The sequence below is a fragment of the Sturnira hondurensis genome, unplaced genomic scaffold, assembly GCF_014824575.4.
Source record: "Sturnira hondurensis isolate 20B ecotype Veracruz unplaced genomic scaffold, ASM1482457v3 Scaffold0021795, whole genome shotgun sequence".
In the NCBI taxonomy this organism is placed as follows: Eukaryota; Metazoa; Chordata; class Mammalia; order Chiroptera; family Phyllostomidae; genus Sturnira; species Sturnira hondurensis.
The window spans coordinates 3144277-3165307 of record NW_028094426.1 but is presented as its reverse complement, the minus strand read 5'-3'; the positions used below and the strand labels follow the sequence as shown (position 1 = coordinate 3165307).

At 38.0% G+C, this 21031-nt stretch overlaps 2 protein-coding genes across 4 annotated transcripts in view; both read left to right on the top strand.

Moving 5' to 3' along the window:
- The window catches only part of LOC118978394 (inositol 1,4,5-triphosphate receptor associated 2), a 34162-nt gene extending 14820 nt beyond the window's left edge, over positions 1–19342 (top strand). The window contains exons 8-17 of the mRNA XM_037033857.1: positions 59–109; positions 2882–2959; positions 4247–4303; positions 5559–5618; positions 5723–5787; positions 6582–6681; positions 8375–8509; positions 9262–9363; positions 10401–10564; positions 19162–19342. Coding sequence (XP_036889752.1) covers positions 59–109; positions 2882–2959; positions 4247–4303; positions 5559–5618; positions 5723–5787; positions 6582–6681; positions 8375–8509; positions 9262–9363; positions 10401–10564; positions 19162–19342 — 993 coding nt within the window. The remainder of the gene's footprint in view (positions 1–58; positions 110–2881; positions 2960–4246; positions 4304–5558; positions 5619–5722; positions 5788–6581; positions 6682–8374; positions 8510–9261; positions 9364–10400; positions 10565–19161) is intronic.
- The window catches only part of IRAG2 (inositol 1,4,5-triphosphate receptor associated 2), a 40744-nt gene continuing 38970 nt past the window's right edge, over positions 19258–21031 (top strand). For 2 of the 3 annotated variants that reach the window (XM_037033800.1, XM_037033799.1), the window contains exons 1-2: positions 19258–19273; positions 19980–19982. The gene's annotated coding sequence lies outside the window, so the exon portion shown is untranslated. Of the gene's footprint in view, positions 19274–19630; positions 19853–19979; positions 19983–21031 lie in introns of those variants that run through there. The other variant, XM_037033801.1, reaches the window with a different exon arrangement.

The window sequence follows — 21031 nt, the reverse complement described above, 5'->3', positions numbered from 1 at the left end:
CTGTAGTATTTCATAATCTTCTTAACTATTTTTAAATACCTTTCTTTTAAAAAATCAGGAGACAGAAAACCGGTCTCTGATTCTTAAGATTCGGAATCTCCAAGAGGAGGTATGTTGACATCATTAAATATCGGCACAGGGGAACCTCCGGGAATCACACAGTCCTGGGTCCTGACCCAGGTTAAATAGGAATTATGGCAGCATTCAGACTCCTTGGGGATGAAAGCCAAGTTGTTTTGTGAAATGACAAATGATGAAGAAGGGGTAGGATTTTCATGTCCAGACAAAAGTATGCTATTACCTTTGTATATGTCCATGGAAAAATGGGATTTAAAAAATTTAGACTTAAGATGAAGTGAAATTAAGTCATCTAAAAACTATACAAATCAAAAAGGAAAGTAGACATCTAAAGTAAACATTATCTAACAACTTTCTGTTATTATATAATATCTCGAGTCTAAGACGCAGATCTTAAATGCACTGAAAGTCTCATCACGGAAAAGCCATTTATCTTTTTTGAGTTAATAATACCTATTCCCTCAGGTATTTTAGAGATTAAGATAATGTATGTGAACCCATTTGTTTAACCATAATGTACCTCATTTATGTTAGGAAATATTAGTAAAATCTCTAAAAATAAATAATTCTATACAATATATATAGTTTTTAAGCAAAAGCATTAAATCATTGAAAGAAGAGGTAACAAGCTACTTGTAAGTTACTATTTTGGAGGGAAATTCTGTGTAGGTATCATTTGAATGTTAAGTGCTATACACATTTTTTATTTGGGCTTCATATAAGTTCATCAGAGGTATTTATTAAGCTGTGGTGAACAATCTGGAGATTTACCCAAAATAAGAGCCAAGTGGACATTGGCTCTTATTAAAGAAGTTTCACAGTGAGCTGGAAAGGAATAGTTAAAGATTGGGAAGCAACCCTACATTAGATTTGGATATATTATAGTTATTAGGTCAGTTTTCATAAAACTAGTTAGTGCTTTACAATTAAGCTCCCAATATAAGATGTCTTTCTTCTCATATATTAAGACAAGTGACTAGCATCAAAGAATTGTACCAAACCTGTTTAGAATTAAGAAGAAACAAAGGAGACTTAGAACCTTGCATTTTGACACAGCACATACATATGTCACTGCTAACTAAGATTCCTCTAGGAGGCAAAAATTGGATGCGTTGTGGAGAGTAACAAACAGCACAACTGTTCAGGTGGCTATTCTCATTCGTTCATTCACCCATTCAACACGTGTTCATTGAGACCTCTATGTGCTAGGCATAGGCATTATTCTAGATGCTGAAAAGACAAACTTAAGCAAATGAGCCCATGTGAACCTAGCATGTTAGATGGTGACTAGAGCTGTGGAGAAAAAAAAAAAAGAAAACAGAATTGTGGGGGAGTGCAATTTAAACTAGGGTGGTTAGGATAAAAGTAGCACTGTGAAATTAATCATTTGGTTTAAAATTAGAAAGGAGGATTACATGTGGAAAAGCATTCTAGGCAGGGGAAATGGCAAGGTCAAAGACCTTAGGCTATAGCCTGCCAGCTATTTTTGAAGGACAGCAAGGCCATTGTGGCTGGAGCAAGGGGAACACATAGCAAGAGGTTTGACAGAAAGCTGCTGGAAGCCAGACCCACAGAGTCTGATATGGGCATTGTGTGGACTCCGGCTGTTTACACCAAGTGGGATGGAAGCTGGGAGACCAATTAGGAGGCCCTTTTAATAGTCCAGGCAAAAGCCGACGGAGGCTTAGAATGAAGCAGTTAACAGTAGTGGTGGAGAGAAGTGTGCAGATCAGTAAGTGCTCTCTATATATTCAAAGGTATTTATTACATATACAGGAAGTTATCTTTTAATTGTTTCTAATGTCTCAATGTCATACAAAGCAAAGTTATTGACTGAGAGTGAGGATGTTGGGAGAGGTATTGGAAGTTCAAGGAAAGAGAAGGGATAAAATAAGCAAGGAATTCACAGAGTTCCTGTAAAGGACCCGATAGTCAATATTTTTAGGGCTGCCTGGCTAAAAGGCATTTGTCACATCCACTCACTTGCACCATTGTAGTGTGAAAGCAGAAAGAGATGATAGAAAAAGCTAGCACAGCTGTGTTCTAATAAAACTTTATTTACAAAACCAGGGTGTCAGCTAGAGCTGGCTTGCGCCGGTGGGGTGGAGAAGTTGGTATAGTTTGCAAATCCCTGGTTTAGGCAAACGGCCTGATGAATGGACTAGGATTATGTGATATCGCCACCAGTAAACATTGAGGTTAAAGTTTACGAATGTAACATGTGAGCTGTTGGTTCATTTTTTCTCTTTAACAAGGTTGATCTGAAAGAGTGGGGGTGCAGAGTGAATGGCAAGCTAGAATTAAGCAAATACTAGGAAGCAGGCAAGAGGCAAGGAAATTGAGGGGATGTGAAAAAGAATGATTATAATGATTGACCACAGAAAATTTTAGGCTGAGTAAAGAAGGAACTGAGCTCATAAGAAAGTGGAAGAATAATGAGAAGGGGGTCGTATCAGTGGATTGCAGGCTGCAGTGGGGATTGAAGGTTTGCTGCTGCTGAAAGACAAGAAGTGGTGGTTGAGTGAGATGCTGCAGTTAATATAATGAAAGGGCCACGGCTGCTGGTAATGATAAGTGTGAGAGCTCTGACTAGGGAGTGAATGGAAGGTAACAGGGACTTCTCAGATGGCCCTGTTAAAAGGATTGTGTTATTTTGGGACAAAATTTAAAGTTTTGTCCTTTAGATTAAAGTGGACTATGATGTTAATGATGAAAATACTACTTTCTTAAAAAATTTGGTGTTCTTTTACTTTTTGTTTCGTTTTTGGGTGAAATCTAAGAATACTATCTTCTTTTGCATTAGAACACCAAGAATATAATGGATATATATACCTTGGAACAGAATATTGAGGAGTTGTCTAAAACTGTCACGGAGCACCAAGTAAGCACTTCCGAAATACTGATAAAATATTTTCTTCCATCATGCGAATACTACTCTATGAAGGTGTGCGTGATTCATCGATGCAATAATCTTCTGTTACAAATTTTAAAATTTGCACTCCTCAAGATGTCTGAATTGCATGAAGGGCAATTTCTATTATATAGTGTATCAGCTTTACTGATAAACCATGTACATGCCATGAAATTCACACACTTAAAATGGACCAGTCAGTGTCGTTTGGTATGTTCACGAAGTTGTGCAAACCTCACCCAAAGCAATTTCACTTTTTATTTTTTTTCTTTTTAATTGAGTTTCTTGGTGTGACTCTGGTTAATAAAACCACACAGGTTTCAAGTGTGCAGCTCTGTGGCCCATCATCTGCTGGCCGCATCTTGCGCTCACCATGCAAAGTTAAGTCTCTGTCCACCACCACTCATCCCCTCTGTGCTCTTCTCCCCGCCCCCCCATCTCCGTTTCCCTCTGCCAATCCCAACACTGTTGTAGGTGTCTATTTTTCTTTTTTTTTCTAAGAAGTTAACCTCATTAAGTCTCAATTTTCTCATGAACTAAGTGGATGTATTTTCTAATACACGAGCTTATTGTAAACTAAAAGTAGATGATTATGGGAAAATACCTTTAGAACTATAAAGTCATATCAAACATGTACAATTATGATGATTCTACTTCTGACCATGCAGACTATTTTTCCAGGTTTTCAGTTCAATGAATATACATATTTATCAGTTATATTATATTTAGAATCCTGTACCAACAAGCTTGCTTTTGGTTTGAATGAACTGACATATCCTTACTATTCACCTTGCTAAAAGAAATCTTGAACATTTTTAAACTAAATTTTTAAAAGAGGAAGAGCCTTTTAAATGTCCACATGCAGTCTGTGTTCATTTCTCATCTAGAATTATATTTTCAGCAAAAAAATTAAAGATTCTACATGTCCTCTTATTATACGGAGTATGAATTGCTGGGAAAGGCACTTGGTTAGAATTGGAGACATATTCTAGGCTCAGTTCTGTCACTAACTTTGTATGACATTGAGCAAGTCTCTGACTAGTGTCGAGTCTCGATTTCCTCTCTGATAAAGCAAGACCAATGGCCGCAGCCTCTAGGATTGTTGTGAGGCTTATGTGAAAGTTCTTTTAACGGTGAAAAACATATGCATGTTAAAGGTACTTCAGAAACGTGTCTCCCCACTGGAATGGTTTCTGCGGCACGGTCCTTTACCAGAGGAACGTCCCAGTGGTCTGAGCTGCCTTTGTTCCTTTTCAGATGCAGTTACAAATGTATGAGAGCACTTTGCTTAATAAAGACGCAAGTTTGCAGAAGGTTGGTTCTGTCCTTCCCCATGAAGTTCTGTGGGATTGGCTAGCTCTATCCGAATTATAAAGGAGATGGACATTTGAGTAACTTTACCTCCTATTAAAATATCGGATTCTAATACTTTGACAAGAATATTAGACTTTCCTTCATAAACTTCACAAAAATATTTTTTGAATGAAAATAATGACTTTCCCATCTGGTTTAAGTTTTATCGTATCCTCTAAATTTTGGTGGTATTCATTAATCTATGCAAATATTAGTGTGCCAATTCATCAGTCAATGGCCAGATCCAAGATGCAGTTTAATGCATAACACAAATGTGTGCAGTCATTCATTTTGGGCAAAAAGAAGAAAAATTTTCTCCCTAGTTTGATCGATGGATTAGATAGGGCAGACAGCTAGATAGACAGATAGAATGATAGATATTGCATTTATCCTCATACCCTATGATCACTGCCTATCTGATAACACGGATTCTGGTTACGGTGGCTTTAAGAGATACAGGAAGGACACAGTTCTGAGTTAATAAAGTTCCGCATTTTAAGATAAGGAAGTAAAGGAAAAAGCAATATTTCTCTTCCTTTCCCTTTACGTTATGACATTTCAAAGAAGTCCTGGATAGCTTGTAGTCCAAGATATTGAATATTGTAAAAAATTATCTCTTCACTGTGGGTGTTCTCGGTCTGTCTATAGTGATATTGTGGTGGGGGTGGCCATCCCTTTCCTCCATAGCTCTGATTTCCACCACTTTGCACACCTGCCCAGTGTTCATAAGGTATCGACTGGGCACTTCCCATGTTTCAGGCACCATGCTAGTCACGGGATCAAATTATCGGTCAGATACCGCCTGTAGCCTCTGGTCTTGCGGTATAAAATTGTGACTTTTTAACAGAGTCATTTGAGCTGAATAAAATTGGATGCCTTCATAATTGGTAAAGACTGCTTTTTAAAAAATGTATAATGATAATAAATATAATTTTGACTCAGCCTTAAGAATTACCTTTGAGGGTTTGATCCCATTGGTCAGGCAAACACGGAGCATGCTGTCACCAGTGAGCTCTAGCTACCACTCCGCCCCATACTTTGTGTGTGGTTTTAATCACAAAAACAGGCTGGTTTTGTTTTCATTATGAGATTGATAGAAGACCTTATCGCACTGGGCATTTACAGTTCTGTGACTCAGATTAATAGGAATTTTAATAAACATGGTTTTGTAAATTAATGCACTTATTAGCTATTAATTTTCTCTTCTACTTTGCAGAAGGATTTAAGGATAGAAGAACTTAAGTCAACTATCGTAGAATATGGAAACATTATAGAGGTATAGCATAATACTCTCTCAGCTTGCACAGTGGGGCTGGTGAATGTAAATGTAAACTCCCCCCCAGAGCGACATGTCCAGCCTAATGTTGTGTGTGATTCCAGAACTTACGAGGGGATAAAAACAAACTGGCCTGTGAGCTACAGCACTTGCAACAGGAACTCATCCTGTGAGTACACAGCAGCGCCTCGCCAGCCTTCTCTCGTGAGCCTCCACCCTACATCTTTGGTTACTGAGCTGTGTGCAATGCTTGACCGTGCCACATTCTTTTCTTCTGTACATGTACATGACATTTTCTCAAACAAAACTTTTTACGACTTTTTCATGGCCTTCTATTACTTTTCTTTCCCCTTAAGATGAAAGTAACCCTCTTGAGTGCATGTAGGGCATGCTATTCTTACCTCTATTCTAACATACATCATCTTCTATTACAATCATTTGTTTCTGAGTGTGTATAATAGGCTGGTCCAGCAGCCCACAGGAGCCACTCAGGTGACAAGAGTAGAGCCAAGGGGGTGAGTGCACATACTTACACTGTGACAGTTACCAAATGAGAAAGGGCATCACACCAGTAAAGGCAGAGGGGGCCGGTCTGCCTAGCTCTAGCTCACTGTTAAGTCAAGAATATATGAACCTCACATGACCACACCTTCGGGTTGTTTTTTTTTTAAAGAAAAGCCAGAAATCTAAATTTTTAGTGAAATGTTTAAATTTTTAACTATTGGCCTCAATTCATTAAAAAAAATTGTGGACTACTTGCCGGCAACCACCTAGCGTTGCTAGTCTGTGAAGCTCCTGGAGGGCAGACACTGTCTTGTCTCTGTGCTCCTAAATCCTTTACATAACCCTTGGTGCATGCACAGGCTTACTGACTGGTGATAAATATACCCGATTCTGGGAACTCAGAACATAATGTTGGAGGCACAACTAACACTATGGGATTACTGTTCTTGTTTTCTCAAGGAATGGGATCCAATTGAATGTCAGTGGAGAGCATAAGATTATCAGCTCTGAAGGAGAAAAATCGTTACATTGTGAACTCATCCTTGCTCAGTCTGCAGAGGTGGGTGATTATCATCAGATGGAAAGCTTTAAAAAATAATCACTACTTGTGGTAACGTACCATTAAGTGAGGTTCACGGCTTGCTGAAAAGCACTTCTGACATTTTAAGGGAATCTGCTGATAGTTTTTAGAATCCAAGTCTAAAGTCTCAATCTGGAAGAACGGACCTTTTTCGAGTTATGGCTGAAAACTGTAGGGAGGGTCAAGCATGGGGTTGTGGAAGTGTGCATTCAGTGAATCTGGGCTTCAGAAACCTTTATATTCTTGTATTTTTCAGCACAAACTACCTGCATGTTCCCTAGTCTTGGCGGGGGGGGGGGGGGGGGGGGGNGGGGGCGCCCCCCCCCCCCAAAGGTAACAGTAGAGGTCCAGAAACTATTTTCTAGTACTTTCCCAATCCCCTGTGGTAAATGTATCAGCCATAAATAAAGGTGCTCAGAAACAGCATGAAACTTAGGACATAATTGCACTAATCCAATTCAATGACAGTGATTATTACATTTTAGCATTTTTATATGTTTTTGGTTAATTTTAAAATGGCAAAATGAATTATTACTTTTTAAAAAATCTCAATTTATTAGGTAGACTCAAGTCTTTACAACATGTTAAGAAATAATCAAAAGGCTTCTTGGAGATGAAATGTCGGGACCCCCCACCCCTAACACTATATTTTCACTCTTGTATATTTCCCAGTTTCGTGCTTATTGTGTTAGGAAATGCTTCATTAGAAAATTGCTTTCTTTTCGCCGCTTTGGTGGTCTCTGTATGTCTGTGGACAGTAGGTATGTCAGAATGTCCTCCAGTTGACAGCTGTGATATGACCTTGGAAGGAGAGAAAGAATGTCTTTGGGTAACATGCCGTTTGAACCTCCCCTGCCAAGGATGCGGGGGCCACATATGCTGCCTTCATCTGACGCGTCCCAGACAGCCTTGGACATTCTGCTGAGGGAGGGGCTTTCCTGCCATTCTGTTTCAAATATTCATCCCTTTTCCTGGGTTTTTGACACTGAGCCAAACTGCCAGACTCGATGACATGATGGCCAATCTGCCCTGGCAGTGTGTTTTCATCCTCAGGCCTCTGAGGTAATGATCATGTCAGGATGCCAGGCTGTGAAATTCTATACTTCTGAGCAGGGGCGTCCAACAGCTGGCCAAGTTCTGGTTCTGAAGCTTACCCCACTCACGGGTAAAGAAGATGGCCTTTACATTGCAACCTGGACAGGAGAGTCCTCTGACCTTTTTTCAACAAACGGCAAGAAGAAAGTGAGATGTACTCTATCTAAAATACGATGAGAGAGACTTTGAGAGAGGTATAAGAAATGTGCTTTATGAGACATTATCAGAGACCATCTTCTATAAGTGCAAGTAGGACCAAAGAAGCCAGTTTGTTTTCCATGAGCTTTGCTGAGCACCCTGCACCCAGCATTTTTTTCTGTGATTTTCTTTACCTTCCCTTATGTTCATAGAGTTACAGCTATAGCAGGTCACAGTACCCACAGGTAATGTTATCTCTGGGATAAATGATATTTTCTTAAGAAAAAACAAATGGTAAGTTGAAGGCACGCTAGAGAGAAAATGTAAACAGTTTTTGGGGGGTAGAGAAGGATTCCGTCAAACTATTTTCATAAAAGAAAAATCATGAATATTCATTATTAGGAAGACAGAGTCACGAACATTTGGGTCATTGTTTCAGAACACCGAAGCTGAGTGGCAGTGCAGTTTAATCAGCTTGTCATCTCTGGACACGATGATGGACCAAGAGATGCTGTTATTACTGAGAGAGCTTGAACAAAAAGGAGTGGAATTCACAGCTATTCTTCAGAAGCTGGTATCGTATAGCACACACCTCTCATGGTGCACTGGCCAGGAATCTCTGCAGATAACTGACCTACAATCTGCTTGCAGAGCACTAACGTGTGTGTGTGTGTGTATGTGTGTGTGTTGTTAAGCCCCAAATTAATCCTACTGTGAAAGAGAAGATTTTTCTCAAATGTTCCTGAAGTTGTTACAGTTCTGAGTCAATCAGGACAATAGGTTGGCCATTAGATATGGATTACTTGAACATAGTTTTCCTGCAGGTTACTCTTTAGTACCAAGGGGTGGAGACATGGTATCTACTGAACAGTTTCTTTCTAGCTAATGGCTAGTACTTCTTTCTTGATTGTGATACTTGACTGGAAACTCTAGATGGTCAGAGAAAGCAGCGAATCCTCATGTTGATATTTCTAGTCCCTTTCACATTTCCTAGCATGTATAGGAGGTATTTAGTTTAATGAATGAAAAAAAAACCCATGAAAATACTTGATTCCTTCTATTTGAGAGAAGAAGGTTTTGCTCTGGAAAACAATTCTATCTATGTGTACTCAGCATGTCCAGAGAATCTGATGAGAGCTGGCATCTACAGATGGCAACGTCCTGGGGTAAAGGCAAGTCACTCGGTGGCATTAGATGAGAAGGAACTTTCTCTGGTGTCTTCCTAATGACCCTCATAGGAAACCTTTACTTCTTATGTAATAGCATATGTAATAGTCTACGCCTTTTACCTGAATTCCTAGTTGAAGACACGAAACTCTTTTTCAGCATGAAGAAGTTTCTGAAGTGGAAACCCTCATTGATAGCTCTCTACAGTGGGTAACTAATCCAGAAACTACTGTGAAAGGCAAGTGGGAGAAGAAGCTTACTGTAAGTGTTCTGTATTTTGATATTTTCCCGGTTTTCCTTCTATTTTTGAAACCCAGGTAATACTTGCTATGTACAGTAACATTTCTGAGGAATCAGCATAGTCTTATGCCGTCTTAGTCTGATGGTGTGTGAAGAGCGTGTATCTGGGGATGCATATAAATGCGTGTGTGGGTGAGAGGGAGTGTGTATAAATGCATGTGTGGGTGAAAGGATGAGGAAAAAGTGAGTGAGTGTGAGAATATGTGCTATGTGTTGGAGAAACAAAGAATAAATAAGATGATTTAATGTAGGAGTGTATTTTCTTTGAATCCTTGTGAGAATTGGTTAGTTTAAGCCAGTTAAAATTGGCCTAATAAAATTCTCTGACTTTGGTAGAATGGTCATTGTACAAAAGAATCTTATTCTTGAGACTCTGACATTGTATTACCCCCCAAATTTGCAGAACATCGGAAAACCATAAATGTCTTAGGTAGCTATTTCCAGTTTTAGAAAAGAACCATAAAAAGAAATCTCTTTAATTTATCCATCACTTATTATCTCTACTTCTTGAATGCCAGACAACTTACTGTTCATCAGCCTTTAAGTTACCTTAAAGCAAGAAGGAAACTCTGAACACTCTGAAATGTTCATTTTAACCTCTTTGCCAAATGAACCTTTTTTAAAGTTGCTTTTGAACATGCTGATCAACAAATATTGACTTTATTGCATTTCCTTGTGCCATCCTATTCTAAAGCAATTCGGATGATTGGTGAAGAGTACAGGGACCCGTGATCTTAAGTAAAAGAAATGAAATTCAATTTTAGGCACATGATAATTACTCAATATGTACTTGTTACACTGAGATAATCAACTTGAAGGAGGATCAGCCTTTGGGCAATTGAGAATTAGTGTCTGTTCAACTAGAATTTTAGGGACCAATAGCAGTGAATACTACTGAGACGAGCATGACCACAGCATTTCATTTCATTGCCTCTACCATGTGTTTATATTTAACACTAAAATAGTGGAGCTTGTGTTGTGACTTTTTTTCCTTGTAGGAATTCAAATATGCCATGGAAGAGAAACTAAGTCTTTGCCGATTAATGTTGAACAGCTTGGGAAACCCAAAAGTATCTCTTGATAAAGAGTTTGTCAAATTGATAGAGACTTTGAAGAGATTCAGGCTGGAATATTTTCATTTCAGAAAAGAATATCTTTCCAGGTGACAACCATTTATATATAAGAAACCCATGCTTTATAAACATGACATGTTTGAGATTGTGCCATGGCCTGCAGTTGATTTTTTTTCCAAGTTGTATATATTAATTTCAGATGACACTTTTTGAGAGAGGACATTTTGTCAAATAACCTTGAATCCTAGCGTTGTTTGAAACTGACTTACATATTCAAAATTGCAAATAGTGAACTTTAACATCTGTCAAAGCCAGTATAATGTTATTTTCTCTAGAGAAGAAATTTGGCATCACAGACTACAGAATTCTTTTAAGCACAGGGGCCTTAGATATCATTTAGTGAAGCCTCTTACTTCTCCATAAGCAGATCCAGAAGGATATAAAGTGAATTGGTGAAGGCCTGAGAGTGACTGGCAAATCCACAGGCAGATCTGCTAATGGAAGAACTCGGTGCTGGGTCTGTGGACTCCTATGCCATCAGGTTCCACCTTCCATCTCGAGCTACAATGCATCACACTGGGTGCTAGTTAATTACATGTCAAGGGAAAAAAGTCATAAGGAATAGAGGACTCTCAATGTAGAATAATTTACCATATTACTCTGCCTCTCACTTTAATTCTTGTGATTAAGGGAAAGTTCTTGACATTTTACACTTTGTAAACCACATGTACTAACCAAGGGCAGTGATTCTATCTTTCGTGAACCTCCGTTTATATAGCTGCTAGTACCATACTAAGTGTTCTCTTAAGAAATGCTTTTTGAAGGAAAGAATTAATGGGGGTGTATATTGAATTTTAACAAAGTAAAAAAAATGTTTAAAGCAAACCTGGAGACCAAGTTTGCTTTAAAAAAAAAATCAGAAGAACAGAAACCCATTTTATTCCCCTTGAATAAGGAAACTAAACACCGAAGGTAAATTAATACCAGAAGGAACTCTCAAGAAAATGATCTTCTGCTTTTTCTAAGAAGCCAAAAGCCCAGGCTTCCTTTAGTGGTAAAGTCGTGGGTTAAGTGGAGATGCAGCTTCCTTACACAGATACCATCCCCACCAACGGGAGCATTGAAATTTTTCTATTTAGCAACAAAGAACTACTTGGAGAGAAGCCTGCACTAGAGTCATGTCTGAGTAAGTGAGTCTTCTGCATTATCTACTAGGCACGCAGGAAACCTAGTTACATAATAGTAGGTGCAATTTGTTGAGAGCTGACTGTGTTGGATGCAGTGCTACAAACTTGACCCACATTTTTCTCCAGAGAGGTTCAATAACTTCCCAAGGGCACCCAAGTAGGATTAAGTGATGGCTGGGATCAGATCTAGGTAAGTTCGGCCTCGAAACCTATGTTCTTGCAGCTATTAACCCCCCCCACTGCCTATTTCTTAAAATTTGACATAACATTCACTAAAAATGTTCTAGAGACCTAGCAATGGGCAAAATATTATTTATCAGTGTAAGAGTGGGTTAACCCCTGACTTCTAGATATGATTTAAAACAGACAAAAGTATATAGAGGCCACACATATGATTTGGCTATGGGTTTTAACTATGCATGAGAAAATGAATGGAGCATTTTATGGAAATGAGAGGATTCAATATTTAGATGAGGTAGGGAATATTTATTAAAGGCAAGTTTAGGGGCTATAAGCTTAGGAGGAGAAGGCTTCCATTCTGGCACAATATAATAGGCTCCAGAGCTGAGGAATGGAAAGAACTCAAATGAGTCAGGAGAGGCAGTGAAAGAAAAATGGTTCTCTGAGGGCTTGGTGAGAAACACATGTCATTGTTTGTACAACATCAAAGTTTTAGCCTTTTGCCTGACTGCCCCACCACTACCCAAGTCCTAGGGACTTATAGGAAATAAGGCAGAAATCTCTGCCCCCCATGAAACTAAAATCTATTGAGGGACATAGAGGATGTACAAATAAACATACAAGTATATATTATAATGCCAGGATAATATAAAGTAAATTAAAGCTGGATATGAAGACCAAGAATGATAGGGGGCAGGAAGCCCTAATTTTAGAAACAATGCCCAGGAAAAACCTGTCTGAGGCGTGATGAATTGAGTGGATTGTCAAATGAAGTCAGAGTGAGCTATGTAATGATCTGGAGAGTGTTCTAGCTAAGGAACTAGACAGTACAAAGGCCCAGCGGTTGTCATGAGCTGGGTATGTTTGACCATCAGTGAGAGGCCAGCATGGCTTGGGTGGAGAGAGTCCTGGTCAGTGGTAGGAGATGAGGCCAGAGAGATAGGAAGCAGTCAGGTCCACAGCCTTGCAGTTCCTAGTTAGGTATGGGGATTTTATTCTGAGTGGATGGGAAGCCATCACAGTATTGTAAACAGAGAAGTGGTATAACTTGTGTTTTGAAAGATCATTCTGGCTGCTGGGTAGAATATTATCTATAGAGGGCAAGATTTAAAGCAATGAGACTAATGAGAAAAAGTGTTTTCAATAAAAGGTCACCAATTAGAGATCCTAATATCAATTTACTAGATTATGACCCATTTACAAATAAATAAATACAAATTATCAGAGTGTACTGTATATAGTAAGAGTAATGTTTCATAAAATTCTTATTGCAGCAGTGTGTGTGTAATTGGTTGAAATACAAAATATTTGCTGAGGCATGTTAAAAAATAAAAAAACACTGAGTTCAATGCTATTGCAATAGTACAGGTGAGGGTGTCACGTGAGCTAGGGTTATAGTTGTAAAGGAGGCAAGAAATGGTTAGATTCAAATAACATTTTGAGGGTGGATCATATCTGACATGCTAGTAAGTTAGTTGTGAGAATGGAAAAAAGAGAAAAGATATCCTTGGCCTAGAGGGTTTTGGTGTGAAACTCAGTAAATGGGGGGCTGTTAAGATGAGAAAGTCTGGGGGAGATGCAGACTTGGCAGGAGTAAAAATCAAGACTTAGAATCTTGGACATGTTAGCAAGGAGAGTTGTTGAATTTAAAAACATACACCCAAAGCTAATATTTACCTCTTAATGTGATAATAAAAATCTCAATGAAAGAAACATCTTCAATGGTTCAACATCTGTTAAATATCATTAATACAGTAGAGGGTCTATCAAATTTTTTAAAGCTATTTCTAATATTGTTATGATTTATAAAGTGCATAAAACTTACCCTGGCTGGGTGGCTCAGATGGTTAGAGCGTTTTCCTGTACACCAAAAGACTGCAGGTTTGATCCCCAGTCAGGGCACATACCTAGGTTGAGTGTTCAAACCCCAGTCAAGACACAGACAGGAGGCAACTGATTAATGGATGTTCCTCTCTCACATTGATGTTTCTCTCTCTCAAAAAAAAAAAAAAATCAGTAGAACATATCCTTGGGTGAGGATTATAAACAAAATAAAATAACATAGACAAAACTTACTATCTTATAGATGTAGACAAATATAAGTGATTAAAATTTTCATATTATTAAGTATGGATTTCTATGCACCCTTACAGTCTTTTTGCTTTCATTTGGAAGATAATGGACAATCTTGAGAACTTAACTATTCCTCAAGTAACTAGAAAAAGAAGAACAAACAAAATTCAAATTTATCAAAAGGAAGGAAATAATAAAAATTGGAGCAGAAAAAACAAAAGAGAGAATAGAAAAACAATTTTTAAAAAACTCACTGAAACTAAGAGTTGGTTTTTTGAAGAGAGAAACAAAATTGACAAACCTTTAGCTAGACTAAAAGAAGACAGAAATAAGTAAAATCTGAAATATTTTCACTGGCGAATCTATCAAACATCTAAAAGAAGGTTAGCGTGAATTCTTTTGAAGCTCTTTCAAAAAGTGGAAGAGGAGGGACCACTCCCCAAGTCGTTTTTTGAGGTCGGCATTATCCCGACACCAAAACTAAAGACACTACCAAAAAAAAAAAAAAAAAGCCCAAAACAAAACTATAGGTCAATATTCCTGATAAATACAGGTGCAAAAATCCTCAACAAAATACTGGCAAACCAATTTCAACAGCACCTTAAAGAGAATATTATACACCATGATCAAGTAAGATTTATCTCTTGATTGTAACAATGGTTCAGCATATACAAATCAATTAATGTGATATAGCACATTAACAAAATGAAGGATGAATATTACAGGAGCATTTAAATTGATACAGAAAAACATTTAACAAGACGCAATACCCTTTCATAATAAAAGCATTCAAAAACCTAGAAATAGAAAGAAATTACCTCAATATAATAATGGAAATTATTATAATAATTCCTATAAAGCCAACAGCTAACATCATACGCAATGGTGAAAGACTGAAAGCTTTTCCTCTAAGTTCAGAAACAAGGCAGGCATGGCCACTCTCACCACTTCCATGCAACATGGTACTGGAAGCCCTAGTTAGAGCAATTATACAAGAAAAAGAAATAAAAGGCATCCACATTGGAAAGGAAGAAGTAAAATCGTCTCTGTTTGCAGATGACATCGTTTTATATATAGAAAACCCTAAAGACTCCACAGAAAGCTGTTAAAACTAAGAAACAAATTTAGCAATATTGCAGCCTAGAAAATCAGCATACAAAAATCAGTTGCAGCTCTATTAACTAATAATGAACTAGCTGAAAAGGAACTTGAGAAAGTAATCCCATTTAAAATCATATCCCAAAGAATAAAATACTTAAGAGTAAACTTAACTAAGGAGATGAAGTCTTGTATAGTGAAAACTACAAAACATTGCTGAAAGAAATTAAAGATGTAAAGAAATGGAAGGACATTTTATGCTCATGGATTGGAAGACCTACTAGAGTTAAAATGGTCACACTACTCAAAGCAACCTACAGGTTCAATGTAATCCCTATCAAAATCCTAATAGCATTTTTTTTACAATAACAGAGAAAAATAATCCCGAATGCAGTTCCTTAGACTGCTTGGCCATCCTGACTGAGAAAAATAATCCTAATGCTCATTTGGAACCACCACGCAGCTGAAATAGCCAAAATACTCTTGAGAAAGAACAAACTTGAAGGTATTACACTTCCTGATTTCAAAATGGATCATAAAGCTACAGTAATCAAAACAGTATGGTACTGGTCTAAAGACAGACAAATTGACCAATATAAGAGAATGAAACAACCCATGCATATATGAACTCTGACTGGTGTGTTCCAAAAATATACAATGGAAAACAATCACGTTTTCAATAAATAGTGTTGGAAAAATTAGATATTCTCATGCAAAAGAATGAAGTTGAAAATATTATATACCACATATAAGTCAAAAATGGAGTGAATACTTAAGCATAAGGCCTTAAACTATAAAACTTGGAGAAGGAAATTTTGGGGAAAAACTTCATGACATTACTCTTGCCAATGATTTCTTAGGTATGACACCAAACAGCGCAGGTAACAAAAGCAAAATAGACAAGTGGGTCTATAGTAGACTAAAAAGCTTCTGCCCAGAAAAAGGAATTAACAGAGTGAAAAGGTAACATATGGAATGAGAAAAAATATTGCAAACCACATATTTGATAAGGGGTTAATATTCAAATAATATGAGAAAATTTCACAATTCAATAACAACAACAAAAACAACCCAGTTTGAAAATTAGCAGAGGACCCGAATAGAACTTTATTCAAAGGTATGCGTAGATGGTCAATAGACATATGAAAAGGTGCTCAATGTCATTAATCATCAGAGAAATGCAAATTAAAATCACAATGAGGTATCACTTCATATGTGTCAGACTGGCTCACAGTAAAACAACAAACAACAAGTACTAGAGAGGATATGGAGAAAAGGGAACACTTGTACACTTTCGGCAGTGTAAATTAGTGCAGCCACTATGGAAAACAGTATGGAAATTCCTTAAAAAATTAAAAGTGGTACTGCCTTGTGATTTAGCAATTCCACTTCTGGGTATTTATCAAAAAAGAAAAAAAACTCACCAATAATTCAAAAAGATATACGTACTCCTGTCTTCACTGCAGGACTACTAGTAATAGCTAAGATATGGAAGCAGCACAGATGTTCATCAACAGATGAATGTACAAAGAAGATGTGGTATATATTTTAATTATATATATGAATACATACGACTATTACTTTATATATGAATATTCTTGCAGTTTGTGACAACATGGATGGGCCTAAAGGGCACTGTGCTAAGTGAAGTAAGTCAATGAAAGACAAATGCTACTCGACACAGGTGGCTAACGCAAGGCCTGTGGGCCAAATCTGGCTCCACCTTGCTTTATCCAGCCCGGCACCTTGTTTCTGCCCAGCGGCAGCGCTGAGCTCTCGCTTAACTGTTAAGAAGCTGTTGGTACATTTACATAGTCCTAAAATTACATTCGACCCTTTAAAGGCAACCACAAGGCTGATGTGGCCCCCAGTTAAAGTGAGTTTGACACCCCTGCTACCTGATTTCACTTATAAGTGGAATCTAAAACAAAACAAATGAATAAACAAAACAAAATACAAATAGATCCATAGATATAGCGAACAAGCTGATCATTACCAAAGTTGGGGGGTGAGGATTTAAAAAATGCCTAGTGAAAGAAACAAAAGATGAACAGAGTACTTAAATAGGCATTTTTCCAAAGAAGGTATACAATTGGCCAACAGGTAAATGAAAAGATGCTCAAAATCACTAATCATCAGGGAAATGCAAATAAAAACCACAATGAGCCCTGGCTGGTGTAGCTCAGTGGGTTGAGCACGGGCCTGCGAACCACATGATCGCGGTTTGATTCCCAGTCAGGGCACATGCCTGGGTTGCAGGCCAGTTCCCAGCAGGAGACTCACGGGAGGCAACCATACATTGATGTTTCTCTCCTTCCCTTCCCCTCTAAAGATAAATAAATAAAATCTTAAAAAAAAACCCACAATGAGTCATTTATAATGATGAATGAATCACACCTGTTAGGAAGGGTATTATTTAAAACAAACAAAAAAACCACAAAAGATACCAAGTCTTGACAAAGGAAACTGAAACTCTTGTATGCTGTTCACGGGAATGTAAAATGGTGCAACCGCTCTGTGGGAACCGTATGGATATTCTGTAAAAAGTTAAACACAGAACTACCATATGTCCAGCAATCACACTTCTGGGTATATATCCAAAAGATTTCAAAGCAGAATTTCAAAGAGATATTTGCACCCCCATGTTCACTGCAGCATTATTCGGAATAGCCAAGATGTGGAAACAGCCTAACTGTTCATCAGAAGGAGTGAATAAGGAAATATGGTATATACATGCAATGAAATATTATTCAGCCTCAAAAAATAAAAGTTTGTTGCATATGCCAGTGTGGATGAATCTAGAGGCCATTATGCTAAGTGAAACAAACCAGTCGTGAAAGGACAAATACTGAGTGATTACAGTTGAATGAGATATTAAAAATGATCAAACTCGGAAGCAGAGAGAATGGTGGTTTGTGGGAAACAGGGGAGGAAGGAATGGGGAGTTGCAGTTCTTCAACAGGCATAAAGTGTTAGTTACACAGGATGGATGAGATATAGAGATCTGCTCTCCAACGTTGTGCCTCTGGTTGACATGTACAGTCGACTTAAAAACGTGTTAAGAGGGTTGATCTCATGTTAAGTGTTTTCACCACAATTTAAGAATAGAAAAACCTGACTATAAGGAATTGAACAATCTTAGTAGAATATGTGTTTAGATAGTTTCAGTTTTGGTTATGGTTTTGATGGTTGGTTTACTATAATGGCAAAGCATTCTGTAAGACCACCCTTGTCTCTCATGTAGTTCTTTTTGTAACCAGGGCAGGATTTATGACCATGCGCAGTGGGATTCTGACTGTGTTAACATCTGAGAGGCACACAAAAGGGCTAAACCCCCACAACGTTTTCCTCACTGCTTTGAAACTCCCAATGTCCGTCATTCCTTTGTGCTAAGGCTCTTATTCAGGTCAAGTTGTCTCCAGATAAGAATTGATATATTGATACATAGCATGTTCAAATAATGTTATCAGTGATCAGAGCATGAATGCATTTTTATGTATTTTGAGAATTAAGTCGGATGCAAAGGAAAGGTAACATGACCACACTAAGAAGTTTGGGGTGAGGAGGAAATGGAAGGAAGGTCTCCAGGAAGGGAAGACGCAGAGGAAGTACTGACGGGCAGCTTTCATCTGTGCTTGGAAGCAGCCCTTCCTGTTCTCGTGGACATATTTCTGTCATGATTAACAACTTTTAAGTGGAAAGGCCAAGGTTCTTTTGAAATGAGACTCCTGTTTCTTTTTTTTCCTCCCTCGCTTTTGATTTTCTTTTCTTCTTTTTCTGAAAAAGCTTGCTGTGCTGTGTCAATAATACACTGGTCATCATTGCATTAGCTCCATCCTCTGAGCGATTGGCCACCAGTACAAAGTGCTGTGAATGTAGCTTGTGGGGAACTGAATATTCCAATGTAAAATAGGAAACTAACTGTCCTATCATAAAGTGAAGGTATCAGGCTGAGGGATCAATATGATTGCTTTAATTAAAATTCTATGTTGGTGAAGCATTTATATCTATGTAAACACTTTCACTTTTTCCTCTGATCTCTGAGGAAGTGTATGAAGCCTGAATTTGTCACAACTTCCAGGGGTGACTCTTAGTTGAAATGTCACTGACAGCTTGTGGTTTGGGCTTTTTTTTTTTTTTAACTCCAGACAGAAACAACTAGAAGCCCTTAAACAACTGCAAGAAGATGCTGTCAACCAGGAAGCCATCCTCGGGAAGAAGGTCCAAGAAGCCAGTCAATGGCAGAAGGATCCAGAGGAGGTAGGGCAGCCTTTGACAACATTATATTTAGGGGAAGGCTCCTCCGATGTCCCTAAAACCATGAAGTAAAAATGGAGAAGGAACAACAACAAAAAAAAACAAACCCCAAAGAGGAACTGTGAAGTTCAGTCCCTTGAGACTAGCAGTGAGCGGAGGAAGTAAAGGGGGCGTTGTAAGAGAGGTGGTGCCGGCGCTGCAGAAAGAGGCAACTTGACATATCAAGACGCTCAGGGCTGTAGATAGAGCTGAGGCGTACGAAGCCCATGCAAACACAGAATTGCAGAAGTTCGGTAGAGGCTTATCACTTCCCTGAGAAGAAAAGCACATTTTCAGCTTCCTGTGCAAAACAGTGAGCGCTCAATTGCTTTCTTTCGTGGCCACACTGTGAAAATCCAGTATTAACTGTACACCTCCAGGTTGAGGATCGAGATGGCACAGCCCATTCTGCCAGTGAAAAAGCTAAGTCTTTGCTGCATAAATTAGAGGAAGCGATTTCGGAACAACTAAGTCTCCAGACTATAAATACTGAGCTAGTGAACACTTGCCAGACACTGGAGTGGAAGACAAGAAAACTGAACAGTGAGTAGCAAATATTTGTCGTGTCCCAATATCGGCCACTCTGAGATGTAGCAAGAGAACTCCAGCCATTTTTATAGATTACAGCTGCTGTGTTATTAAGATATTTATGACAGTGAAATCATTCCAGAAGGTGGTCTTATGGGCTTTCAGAAAGGTTTGCCTAGTAGCTAGCTAGATGGATTTAACCACTGACTTTCCTTTTGTTTGTTTATTACAGGCTAGAGTTGCTCGTGACTGTTATTTCTTTAAAAATTAAATACAACATCTCTGTATCTGTAAAAGTAAACAAGGAAAAAAAATCTTGTTTGCATGGGATATTTGAGCCTGCAAATTGTTTTCTTATTCTACTCTGATTTTGTTGGCTAGTTTTACTCATCGTATGGTAGAAAAGACCATGCCTCTCTGTTTTATTTTTAGTAGTGATTTTAGGGTTGGGCAAAATAGTTAAGAATTTCATGTGTACCAAATATTAAATAGGTGTGGAAGTTCTTTTTAAACATGTTCTTAATGTATATATTTTGCTTTACAAATTAGAATATTTTCCATGTTTTGGTATTACCTAAAATGGGTGTTTACTAAGGATATAGGTGAGAAGGCAACTGTCAAATGATAGATGTCAGATTATTTATAAACCTATTTTATTCTAGAACCATAAAAAATAAGACTTACTTATTTGGCGACTTATCAGACAGCTGCTTTTATTCAGTCAGCTTCTTGTTCTAGCAGCATAAAGGTTCTTTTAATAGAAATCTATCAGCTTGAATAGTAAACAACCAAATGCAAGGTTAAGGCAAACCAGAGATGAAATTTTGCAGACCTGTGTTTGATTTGGATTTATGGCACCCTTTCTACTGATATCTGAGGGGCTGTGTACATGTTTAAAAGGAACTGGCTAGCTCTGAAATAGCAGTGGTTATTCATCCTTTTATTATTTGTTTTCAATCTCACAGAACTCATGAGCTTTTAATCACTCTAAATATTGGATTGGTTTGTTTCACTTTGTCACCCAATGTAAGGCATACTTTAGATGACATAATCTACCTGTTACTTTATTTTTGCTCAGAGGGCCTGAGAGAAGGTCCCCGTATGATTAGAAGTGTTCTTGTTGAGACGTGAATAAAAACCAAATTTAGTTTATGGTGTATTTGCTTTGAACACTGTGCTTAGAGGACTACTTCT